This window comes from Bos taurus, chromosome 10, assembly GCF_002263795.3.
Source record: "Bos taurus isolate L1 Dominette 01449 registration number 42190680 breed Hereford chromosome 10, ARS-UCD2.0, whole genome shotgun sequence".
Lineage (NCBI taxonomy): Eukaryota > Metazoa > Chordata > Mammalia > Artiodactyla > Bovidae > Bos > Bos taurus.
The window spans coordinates 1,012,107-1,025,239 of record NC_037337.1 but is presented as its reverse complement, the minus strand read 5'-3'; the positions used below and the strand labels follow the sequence as shown (position 1 = coordinate 1,025,239).

Sequence of the window (13,133 nt, the reverse complement as noted above, 5' to 3'; positions counted from 1 at the left end):
ATATGTGCTTAAATTGTAAGGGAGAAAGTAAATGGCTTCCTTAACACATGGTGTACTCTTCAATCATTGTCCATTTTTGCTGCCTCAAGGTGAAGATGTGGAAAAAATTTTGGATGAATGGAAGGAATATAAAATGGGAGTGCCAACATATGGTGCAATTATTCTTGATGAGACACTTGAAAATGTGAGTGAGAGTAATACAGAATTTTTAAGTGAAATGGTAATCAGCTGTTTTCATCCTAATGTTATATCTATAATGTTCTGAACTGAGGTTTTAAACGTATACTTAGATTTTTAGTGCTACAAGGCCAAAATTTGCATATTTTGTCTGCATTCTGGGTCTTAATAATTCATACCTATTGCAGTATGGCATATTGTAAAGGAACTTGATTGCTGAAGAAATACTTTAAAATGGGCAGAATGCCTTTCTTCATAGGAAAAGTAATATTATATCTAGCCTCCTGGAAGATAGTTAACCAAGTAAAATTGTTGGCGATAACAGTTATCTGAAGTAAGGAGAAAAGCACTTCTGGCTTTTAGAAAGGAATATGGGAAAGGAGAGCAAGTTTTATTTTTACCTCTTGATTGTTTTGCAGGTCCTACTGGTTCAGGGGTACCTCGCAAAATCAGGCTGGGGATTTCCAAAAGGAAAAGTAAATAAAGAAGAAGCTCCTCATGATTGTGCTGCTAGAGAGGTGAGTTACTGCAGTTTGATGCGTTTGGTGGCTGTGCTTTGAGTGTTGTTTTAGCTTTGGAGACTGGACTTGTTGGGATCATTTAGTCCTCTTTCCAGAACTTGAATGCCTGCATGGAGTAATATCTTTTGTTATGTAACTGTTAATTTGTTTGTCTACCTCTGTCATTTGTTCTTCTCTCATTTGTTTCATTTTCTTTCATTGTACATATTTTATTTTATTATTTAACCTTTTTTGTAATATCCTTTCCACTTTTCCTTTTAGAATTGGATTAAATATTTAATTGGATTAAATAAATAGATTAGTTAAATATTTTGGCTCTTATAACCTTTGTTTTATGTTTATAGTCTGGGCGTCTAGACAAACGCACAATTTCTGAGACATTTACATTTATTGGTAAAAACCCACTCTAGCTTCCCTCTGCCTGTTGGATGAAGTTTAATTCTTTAAGAATTGAAACTCCGTTTCCTACCCCCAACACAAAACTTAGCCATTCCTAAATTTGTCTGTCTTTATTCTTAGTCAAGAAGAAAATGAAGGAAATGGCAACCCACTCCAGTGTTCTTGCCTGGAGAATCTCAGGGATGGGGAGCCTGGTGGGCTGCCATCTATGGGGTCGCACAGGGTCAGACACGACTGAAGCGACTTAGCATAGCATTCTTAGTCAAATAATTTATTCTTTGTCCTCTGAATTGATTGATTTGTTTTATCCACTAAGCTTTTGCTTATGTGATTTTCCTACCTGGAAACGCCTCTCTTCTGCCCATTCAAATCATAACTGGGTATGTTTGTAGATGGAGGTCACTTTTTCCCCAAAAGACTGCCACAGACTAGCTGTCTGTATGGGGCCTTATTTTCTTATTTGTAAAAGGAGGATGTTCACTCTTACTTAAATTGTTTATCACATGTAACCAGTTGGCTGTAGCCCACAGTAATACATTGTGATACATTGTATACGGTATTCTTATTTATCAATTTACACCAGTACACCTTGTCCTTGACATTTGAGGAGTTGAGCTATGAGGTAATATGATAAAATGGAAAGAGAACTGGACTAGGAGTTGAAAGGGGTTTGTTCCATTATAGTTTTAGTATATGTTGCTCAATAGCCTAGAGAAACTGGACAAATCTCTCTGTAAGATATAAAATTATTAGGAGTCTAACTCAAGGACTTGTTTCTAAAAGCAAGATATTCATAAGTAGAAGTGGTATCTTCCTAGAGTCTAAGCTGGTAGTGATTGAATTTTGAGATTTGTTTTCGAGATGGCAGTATGGATCTTGTAGCATATTTTATTTGAATCTCTTTTTTTTTTTGCTCCATGTTTTTCTAGAGCAGTGTTCACCGCCTGGTTCGAGTCTATTTGTTAGTGAGGGATAATAGTTAAAGTTCTTAAAAACCACTAGTGGTCATTTACTGTAGAAAAAGTATCAATGCTTATTTACTTTGGAGTAAGATTTTTAAAATGACTGAAAATGCTGCATTTTAAATTGAGTGTGGAACAGCTTATCTGAGCAAGTATTTTGCAACAGCTTATAGCAAAGACATTTTATGCCCACCCTTTAAAATTGATAACTATTTAGGGAGCAGGTGAGGAAATGCCACATCCTCTTAAGAGCTTTTCCTTTCTTTTCTGCAGATGGCAGGAGATGAAATGGAGTAGTTAAAAAGTCTTCCCTTTTGTGTCTTCAGTTTTTGTAGTTGTCTTGCTTATAAAGAAAGGCAAAATGGGAGCCATACTGTCCTACCTGGTGGAGTTAATCCATACGTCTTATACATGGAGTAGACTTCTCCTACAGTAGTGAGATAGTTGTCCAGGTCCAGAAAGAAATATTAACTGCAGTAACAGAAAGTTCGGCTAAATTAGGTGGTATGGGCTATCTTCATAATTGGATCTTTCCCGAGGAATCAAATGCCTAATCTTGGAAAACTGAAGAAGGACCCTAGATCCAAGGGCTCTGCCTGCATCTACTGCTGGAATGCTCCATCTCATGAATTTTATACACGATATTATACAGAGTCGGGATGATGCAGAAGTGGGGTATTTAGGATAAAAAGAGAAAGTTAACCTGTGAACCAGGACAGTTTTCACCTTGGTTTCTCTTCTTTGTTCTCTGCTCTGGGATACTGAGATTAAAAAGTTATCCTGTCTGTCTGGTGCTGATTCCAGTGGATCACCATAATTTGTAAGAAAGTAAATAAAGTTTATTCTTGGGGCCGGGGGAGTGGGAGAATGGAGAATCCTGTAGGGGAAGATGCAGCCTTTATGGGAAGTTATCTCTATTTTTACAGGTGGGTAACTGAAACAGAGCTGTTGAGTACTCAGTAAGCACAAAACAGAGATGCAAACCCTAGTATTTGGGTTCTGGAGTTCATGTTCTTGGCTGCTATTTAATATATAGACAGTCAGGAATGTTTGTAAATTGGTGAGAATTTCTAAATACATACACAGATGTAAACAGAAGAAACTTGATTTTAAGTACATATATCTATTTCCTGATAACACTTAGCTCTCTTATTTGGACCAATATGAATCTCCCCCCGCCTCCCGTGTTTTAAAGATTTTGTCTTGCTCTGAGGAAACCACAGGTGTACTTAGGAACCACAGTTGATTAATTTCGGGGAAAAAATGTTCCCTTTGATAATAAGAATTAATCCTAACTTCTAACTTTTCTGAACTAAATAATAGCCTCTTTTAGCCGATAAAGGAACTTTTTAGAAAAGACTTTTTTTAATTTCTGTTATTTTAAGGGCTAGAATTTTTAAAGGCAAATCTTTTGATTTTTGTTCCTTTTAAGTGAATGCTTTTCTCATAAAGAACAGATTGTGGAATTAAGGTGTAGCATTGCTGTATTAATCCATTCAGGCTGCCATAACAAAATACTGCAGACTGGGTGGCATAAGCAGTAGACGTTTATTTTCTACTCCTGGAGGCTGGGAAGCCTAAGAGCAAGCTGCCTGTTGGTGGACTTCCTGGTGAAGGCTCTCCCTCCGGCCTGCAGTCAGCTGCCTTGCCTCTGTGTGCCCGCGTGGTCTTCCCTGGGTGACTGAGAGCCCAGGGCGCTAGTTTACCGGTGTCTCCTCCTCTTAAAGGGCACTAGTCCTGTCGGATTGGAGACCCACCTGCATGACCTCATGTAACCTGCACCACCTCCTCACAGGCCCCGTCTCCAAGTACAGTCATTTTGGGAGTTAGGCCTTCCTAAGAATTTTGGAAGGTTCAGTCCATAGTAATTGCTATTTTTGAGTGTTGAAGTATTCAACCAGCCGTCCTAGAGTTGCAGTGTATCCTTCTGCCACTTGGTGGTGCTGCAGCACAATAGAAGCAACACTGAGGGAGGGGGAGCGCCATCAGTCTTAGCTGAAAACCAGATTGTTATTCCATTTATAGGAGTTAATATTACACTTTTCATTTTCACTTGTATGAATACATATGGAGAAGTTTTGTCTTAATTTTTAGCTATCATTAGGCTTAGGCTGATGTGTTAAGCACTTTTTCTCTTGTTTTTACCATGTTTTTTTTCCCTCTGGTTTCTACCATGGGTTTTATTTTAGGTTGCTTAATAACTTTTTAATTTTCTTTATTGTAATTGTATCAGTGTTATTTCATCGTGTATGAGTGTGTAGAAGTGTTTATTTTGCTACAGCAGAATCTGACACCTTCTGTAAGGGCTGTGTGTGTGGACTGGGCTGAAGAATCAGTGGCAAGCAGGCCGCTCAGGGAGAAGCTGTGAATAATCGTCAGTTGAAAGCTAATGGCCGTCCTAATTAGTAGTTTCCAATCTTCTCTTTGATCACTTGGTTCACCTTTGTTAATCGGGTTATTTCTGAACACTTATTCAGTAGTCAAGTAGATGTACGATAGAGATGTGAAAAATGTTCTCTAGGTTTTATTGAAAGGCTGTATTAAGATAATCTTGGTATATTTTTGTTACCAATTGTGGTGAAACAACACCTGTTTTTGAGAACATGGAATACTTGGCAGTTCATATGTGGTTTCGAGATTTCATGTTGCTGCTTATTATTTGGTAGAACAGCATTTTATTATAATGACACTTACTTTAATGTGCCCTTATGTGATTTAATCTTGATAGAATTTGTACAGAGGAATTACTGGTTTATTCTACCACTTGTAGGCTTATAGGACATAGATTTTAGGCAGAGGATTTGATTGTCTATGCTGGTGTTCTTTGGGTAGCACATTTTTTTACTCTTACGTAGAGATTTTTATCTGATATCGTTTGAGACGTTAATCCTATTCCATGCGCCAGGAACGTTAACTCTGAATTATCATACAGGAAGGGATTTGATTCACAGAAGGTTTGGTATTAAAAATTGGTTTTAAGTTTTATTTTTTTAATTGGTGGGAAATTGCATTATAATTTTGAATTGGTTTCTGCTGTACAGTAATGCAGATCAGTTATGTGTGTGTGTATTTGTGTATGTGTGTGTATATATATAATTTTCCTCCTGAGCCTCCCCACCCATCCCCAGCCATGAGATGACCCCTCCAGGTCATCACAGAGCACTAGGCGGGGCTTCCTGTGTTATTTAGTAGCTTCCTTCTACCTGTTTTATGTGTGATATTGTGTATATAGGATTTCCCTGGTAGCTCAGACGGTAAAGAATCTGCCTGCAGTGCAGGAGGCCCAGGTTTGATGCCTGCCTGGGTCGGGAAGATCCCCTGGAGAAGGAAATGGCAGTCCACTCCAGTATTCTTGCCTGGAGAATCCCATGGACAGAGGAGCCTGGTGGGCTGCAGTCCACAGGGTGGCACAGAGTCGGGCACAACTGAGCGACTGACACTGCACTGTTGTATGTAATTTGCCCCACCCTCGCCTTCCCCAACTGTGTCCACAGTCCCGTCTCTGCTATGTTCATTAGTACCATTTTTCTAGATTGCGTATATATGCGTTAACATACGACACTCGTTTTTCTCTTTCTGACTTACTTGGCTCTCCAGCACAGTCTAGGTTCATGCACCTCACTACAGTTGACTCAAGTTCATTGCTTTCTGGTTGAGCAGTACTCCACTGTGGAAGTGCACCGCAGCTTCTTATCCATTCACGTGTTGGTAGGCATCTAGGTTGCTTCCGCGTCCTGGCCGTTGCCAGTAGTGCTGCAGTGAACGAGGGCCACATGTGTATTCTGGCACTGTGGTTTTCTCAGGGCGGGAGTAGTGGCCCAGTAGTGGGGTTGCTGGGTCATACGGTGATTTTATTCCTAGTGTTTTAAGGAACCTCCGTGCTGTTTTCCACAGTGGCTGTATCGGTTTATATTCCCACCAGTGCGGGAGGGTTCCCTTTCTCCACACTCTGCAGCATTTACTCTTGGTAGATTTTTTTTGATGATGGGCATTCTGACTGGTGTGAGGCGATAATCTCATAGTTTTGATATGCATTTCTCTAATAATGTGTGATATTGAGCCTCTCTTCAAGTGTTTACTGGCCATCTGTACATCTTTGGAGAAATGGCTGTTTGGGTTCTGCCCATTTTTTGACTGTTCCTTTTTTTTTTTTTTGATTTTTTGATCTTGAACTGTACGAGCTGTTTATATATTTTGGATATTAACCCTTTGTTGGCTGTAGATTTGTTATCTGTACATAAAAGTGAGCTATTAAAATTTTTTCCTGGTAAATGCTTGTTGAGAATGAGTACCTTATTTTAGAGGTGAACCAATCTTTATCACTTTTAGAATTAAGAAGTCTTGCATTGTATTATTGGAAAGGGCAATGGCAACCCACTCCAGTAGTCTTGCCTGGAAAATCCCATGGACGGAGGAGCCTGGTAGGCTGCAGTCCATGAGGTCGCGCAGAGTCGGAGACGACTGAAGCGACTTAGCAGCAGCAGCATTGTATTATGTTTATTCTAAGTATGGGAGAAATATCAATAACCTCAGATATGCAGATGACACCACCCTTATGGCAGAAAGTGAAGAGGAACTCAAAAGCCTCTTGATGAAAGTGAAAGAGGAGAGTGAAAAAGTTGGCTTAAAGCTCAACATTCAGAAAACGAAGATCATGGCATCCGGTCCCATCACTTCATGGGAAATAGATGGGGAAACAGTGGAAACAGTGTCAGACTTTATTTTTCTGGGCTCCAAAATCACTGCAGATGGTGACTGCAGCCATGAAATTAAAAGACGCTTACTGCTTGGAAGGAAAGTTATGACCAACCTAGATAGCATATTCAAAAGCAGAGACATTACTTTGCCAACCAAGGTCCATCTAGTCAAGGCTATGGTTTTTCCAGTGGTCATGTATGGATGTGAGAGTTGGACTGTGAAGAAAGCTGAGCACCGAAGAATTGATGCTTTTGAACTGTGGTGTTGGAGAAGACTCCAGAGTCCCTTGGACTGCAAGGAGATGCAACCAGTCCATTCTGAAGGAGATCAGTCCTGGGATTTCTTTGGAGGGAACGATGCTGAAGCTGAAACTCCAGTACTTTGGCCACCTCATGTAAAGAGTTGACTCATTGGAAAAGACTGATGCTGGGAAGGATTGGGGGCAGGAGGAAAAGGGGACGACAGAGGATGAGATGGCTGGGATGGCATCACTGACTCGATGGACATGAGTCTGAGTGAGCTTCGGGAATTGGTGATGGACAGGGAGGCCTGGCGGGCTGCAATTCATGGGGTCGCGAAGAGTCGGACACGACTGAGCGACTGAACTGAACTGAAGTATGGTTGTACAGGGTTTCAAAGCTGCCTTTGTTACATTACACTAATGGCCTCATGTTGTACCATTTCTTCTCTTTATAATCCTTCAGCTATAGTCATTCTCAGCTATCTGGAGTATCTTTTTCTTCTTGTCAGTCTTATAAACTTCTAGTCATCTTTCAAGTCCTAGCCCAGGTTTATCCACAGGATAGGACCCTGCTTATGACAGCCTTCCAGGTGACTACCCCAGCTCACATCTCACACCTCACCTGTGCCCAGGGCTGAGTTGATGTTCAGTCACTCACTCGTGTCCCAACTTTTTGTGAGCCCGTGGACTGAAGCCCACTAGGCTCCTCTGTCCTTGGGATTTTTCCAGGCAAGAATACTGGAATGGGTTGCCATTTCCTTCTGCAGGCATCTTCCTGGACTAGGGATCAAACGGGCCTCTCCTGCATGGGCAGTTGGGAAGCCCCTCAAGGCTGAGGTAAGCATCCTGATTCTGTATTCCCATGGCACCCACCTACTTTCTGGCATGTATATCATACCACAGTTATCATTTCTTTTTAAGATGGAGTTCTTGAAAGAGCAGTGCTTGCTTTATTCATTTCTGAAATCAGTGCGTAGGATAGGATAGTACCTGTCACTAAGCACACAGATATATTTGAATGAATACACTAAAACAACCTTACCATTAATTACATGTTAGTCTTTAAAATTGTGTTAATGTTATAGTAAGAATAATAAAAAGAATAGACCCACCTGTTAATATTTTGCCGTGTTTGCTTTATTACTTTTGATACATATGGGTGTATGGTTTTTATTATTATTGCTAGATAATTTAGGAGTAAATTGTAGACATAATGTCTCTTAACCACTATTACTGCATGTATCAATAAGTTTAAAGAACTAGAAAGTTCTCTTACATAATCACGGTGTAATTATCAAATTCAGGAATGGGTTTGAAAGGTTCTTTTATCTAACGGATAATTGAGTATTCAGATTTACTAGTTGATCCATTATAGTCCTTTTCTGCAGTTTCCACCCCTTCTCCCATACAGGATCCTATCCCAGGCTCCTGCCCTGTGTTTGCATTTAATTGTTGTTTTGCAGTCTTTAATCTGAAACAGGCTCTTAGTCCTTCAGTGCTTGTTTTGTTAAGCATGTATTCATTTAGATTCTGTTTGTAACAAATAGGGTCTGCTTACAAAGAACTTAGATTATACAATTTACTTTTAGCATAGCTTTTAATTATTTTACAGACATATGTGACTGGTAGGTATCCTAATTTCTGATTATAAGATATTCAAAGAAGAGAGTTAAAGAGAATAACTGTAAAAATAGAATTAAGAACCATGTAAAAATTATTTTTTAAGCTTTTTTTGTTGACGGATAAAAGCATAAAATAAACTTAGCAGGTTATTAATTTTTATGTATGTACATGCCTGTGAAACCACCATCCAGGTCAAAGAATATTTTCAGCAGCTCAGAAGAGTCTTTGCTGCCCCTTCTTTTTTTAATTTTGGCTGCACTGGGGCTTGGCTGTGGCGTGGGCTCCTTGTTGCTGTGCGAGGGCTTTCTTCTGTTGTGGAGCTCTGGGGCTTTCGGGCTTCGGTGATTGCAGCTCCTGGGCTCTGCAGTGCCAGCTCGGAAGTTGTGGCACATGGGCCCAGCTGCTGCATGTCATGTGGAACCTTCCCTGACCAGGGATCCAACCTGCATCCCCTGCATTGGTAGGCAGACTCCCAACCACTGGACCACCAGGAAAGTCCTCCTGCCCTTTCGGATCAGTACCTACTTTTCCCACATTTCCTGGAAGGAACCACTATTTTGACTTTTCTGTTACCATCGATTATTTTTGCCTGTTCTGAGCTTCATATAATTAGGATTTCGAAATAGCTATTCTTTGTGTTTTATATCTCTCTCTCAGTGTAATGCTTGTGAGATTCATCTGTGTTATCGTGTATATTAGCAGCTGGTTCTTTTTAATCGCTCTTTGTAATATTGCAGTGTACAAATATACCACAGTTGTTTATCCATTCTTTTATGTATTGGATTGTATCCAGCTTTTGGCTATTAAGGATAAAACTGGTATAAATATGGTGGTACATGTCCTTTGAGGAAAATAAGCCTTCGTTTCTCTAGGAATGGAATTACTGAGTCATAGGGAAGTTGCCAGTGGTTTTCCAGTTGGTTAAACCCATTTATATTCCGACCACCTGCATATGAGAGATCTTGTTGTCCTTGCCTACATGTAGAATTACTGACTTTAAAATCTTTATCCCATGTTCATGGATTATGAGAATTAATATTGTTAAAATGCCATTACTGCCAAAAATCATCTCTAGATTCAGTGTGATCCCTATCAAAATTTCAGTGGCCTTATTTTTACAGAATTAGAAAAAAAAAATCTTAAAATGTGTACAGAACCACAGAATACTCTGAATAACCAGAGCAATCCTGAAAGAAGAACAAAGTGGAAGGTATCACACTTCCTGCTTTCATGCTGTACTGTAAAGCTGTAGTCATTAAATGGTATGGCAGTGGTGCAAAAACAGATGAATGAAACAGATCTGAAACATAAACAGATCAATGATCAATGAAACAGATCAAAGAATTGAGATCCCAGAAACAAAGCCACACATGTATGGTCAACTAATATTTGAGGAGGGAGCCAAGAAAACTCAATGGAAAAAAGAGAGTCTCTTCAGTTAATGATGCTGAGGAAATTGAATATTCCCGTGAAAAAGAATGAAACTAGACCACTATCTTACACCACTCACAGAAGTTAGCTTGAAGTGGGTACATGACTTAAATGTAAGACTTGAAACCATGAAACTTCTGGAAGAAAACAGGATAAAAACTCCTTAATGTGGCTCTTGGCAATGACTTTTTGAATATGACTCCAAAAGCACAAGCACCAAAATAAGCAAGACTACATCGACCCAAAACGAGAAACAGTCACAAAGTAGAAAGCCTGTGGAATGGGAGAGAATACCTGCAAACCATATAGTTAATAAAGAGTTAATGTCTAAAAATGTATAACAAGCAAACCATATAGTTGATAAGGAGTTAATGTCTAATAAGAACTTATACAACTCAGTAGCAAATAATTCAATTAAAAAATGGGAAAAGACCTGAATATACATTTTTCCGAAGAAGATAAATAGTTAATAAAAATGTGAGAAGATGCCCCGCATCACTAGATATTCAATTCAGTTCAGTCGCTCAGTTGTGTCCGACTCTTTGGGACCCCATAAATCACAGCACGCCAGGCCTCCCTGTCCATCACCAACTCCCGGAGTTCACTCAAACTCATGTCCATCGAGTCGGTGATGCCATCCAGCCATCTCATCCTCTGTTATCTCCTCCTCCTGCCCCCAGTCCCTCCCAGGATCAGGATCTTTTCCAGTGAGTCAACTTTTCTCATGAGGTGGCCAAAGTATTGGAGTTTCAGCTTCAGCATCAGTCCTTCCAAAGAACACCCAGGACTGATCTCCTTTAGGATGGACTGGTTGCATCTCCTTGCAGTCCAAGGGACTCTGGAGTCTTCTCCAACACCATAGTTCAAAAGCATCAATTCTTTGGCGCTCAGCTTTCTTCACAGTCCAACTCTCGCATCCATACACGACCACTGGAAAAACCATAGCCTTGACTAGACAGACCTTTGTTGGCAAAGTAATGTCTGTGCTTTTCAATATGCTATCTAGGTTGGTAATAACTTTCTTTCCAAGGAGTAAGCGTCTTTTAATTTCATGGCTGCAGTCACCATCTGCAGTGATTTTGGAGCCCAGAAAAATAAAGTCTGACACTGTTTCCACTGTTTCCCCATCTATTTCCCATGAAGTGATGGGAGCAGATGCCATGATCTTTGTTTTCTGAATGTTGAGCTTTAAGCCCACTTTTTCACTCTCCTCTTTCACTTTCATCAAGAGGCTTTTGAGTTCCTCTTCACTTTCTGCCATAAGGGTGGTACCATCTGGATATCTGAGGTTATTGATATTTTCTCCCGGCAGTCTTGATTCCAGCTTGTGCTTCTTCCAGCCCAGGGTTTCTCATGATGTAATCTGCATATAAGTTAAATAAGCACGGTGACAATATGCAGCTTTGATGTACTCCTTTTTCTATTTGGAACCAGTCTGTTGTTCCATGTCCAGTTCTAACTGTTGCTTCCTAACCTGCATACAGGTTTCTCAAGAGGCAGGTCAGGTGGTCTGGTATTCCCATCTCTTTCAGAATTTTCCGCAGTTTATTGTGATCCACACAGTCCAAGGGCTTTGGCATAGTCAATAAAGCAGAAATAGATGTTTTCTGGAGCTCGCTTGCTTTTTTGATGATGCAGCGGATGTTGGCAATTTGATCTCTGATTCCTTTGCCTTTTCTAAAACCAGCTTGAACATCTGGAAGTTCACAGTTCACGTATTGCTGAAGCCTGACTTGAAGAATTTTGAGCATTCCTTTACTAGCATGTGAGATGAGTGCAATTGTGCAGTAGTTTGAGCATTCTTTGGCATTGCCTTTCTCAGGGATTAGAATGAAAACTGATGTTTACAGTCCTGTGGCCACTGCTGAGTTTTCCAAATTTGCTGGCATATTGAGTGCAGCGCTTTCACAGCATCATCTTTCAGCATTTGAAATGGCTCAACTGGAATTCCATCATCTCCACTAGCTTTGTTTGTATTGATGCTTTCTAAGACCCACTTGACTTCACATTCCAGCATGACTGGCTGTAGGTGAGTGATCACACCATCGTGATTATCTGGGTCGTGAAGATCTTTTTTGTACAGTTCTGTGTATTCTTGCCACCTCTTCTTAATATCTTCTGCTTGTGTTAGGTCCATACCATTTCTGTCCTTTATCAAGCCCATCTTTGCATGAAATGTTCCCTTGGTAGCTCTAATTTTCTTGAAGAGATCTCTCGTCTTTCTCATTCTGTTGTTTTCCTCTATTTCTTTGCATTGATTGCTGAGGAAGGCTTTCTTATTTCTCCTTGCTATTCTTTGGAACTCTGTATTCAAATGGGTATATCTTTCCTTTTCTCCTTTGCTTTTCACTTCTCTTCTTTTCCCAGCTATTTGTAAGGCCTCCTCAGACAGCCATTTTGCTTTTTTGCATTTCTTTTCCATGGGGATGGTCTTGATCCCTGTCTCCTGTACAGTGTCACGAGCCTCCGTCCATAGTTCATCAGGCACTCTATCTATCAGATCTAGTCCCTTAAATCTATTTCTCACTTCTACTGTATAATTGTAAGGGATTTGATTTAGGTCATACCTGAATGTTCTAGTAGTTTTCCCCACTTTCTTCAATTTAAGTCTGAATTTGGCAATAAGGAGTTCATGATCTGAGCCACAGTCAGCTCCTGGTCTTGTTTTTGCTGACTGTATAGAGCTTCTCCATCTTTGGCTGCCAAGAATATAATCAGTATTATTTCAGTGTTGACCATCTGGTGATTATTAGGCAAATACAAATCAAAACCATAATGAGATATCTCTCATGCCTCTTAGAATGGATGCCTTCAGAAAGACAGATAAATGTGGAGAAAAGGGGTCCCTCGTTCACTGTTGGTAGGACTGTAAACTGATACAGCCACTACGGAAAATTCTATGGAGGATTGTCAAAAAATTAAAATAGAACAACCGTATGATTCAGCAATTCCACTTCTGAGAATATATCCAGAGGAAATGAAAATGCTACCTTGAAAAGATAACTACAGTCTTATGTTCATAATAGCATTGTTTATAATAGCCAAGACAAGGAAACAACCTAAGTGTTCATTGAGAAATGA

The 13,133-nt window shown here is 40.0% G+C and overlaps 1 protein-coding gene across 2 annotated transcripts in view; it reads left to right on the top strand.

Annotated features, from left to right (window-relative positions):
• Positions 1 to 13,133, top strand: part of DCP2 (decapping mRNA 2) — a 54,782-nt gene that overhangs the window by 18,328 nt on the left and 23,321 nt on the right. The window contains exons 3-4 of one of the 2 annotated variants that reach the window (NM_001434962.1): positions 57 to 184; positions 597 to 695. In NM_001434962.1, coding sequence (NP_001421891.1) covers positions 57 to 184; positions 597 to 695 — 227 coding nt within the window. The remainder of the gene's footprint in view (positions 1 to 56; positions 185 to 596; positions 696 to 13,133) is intronic. The other variant, NM_001434963.1, reaches the window with a different exon arrangement.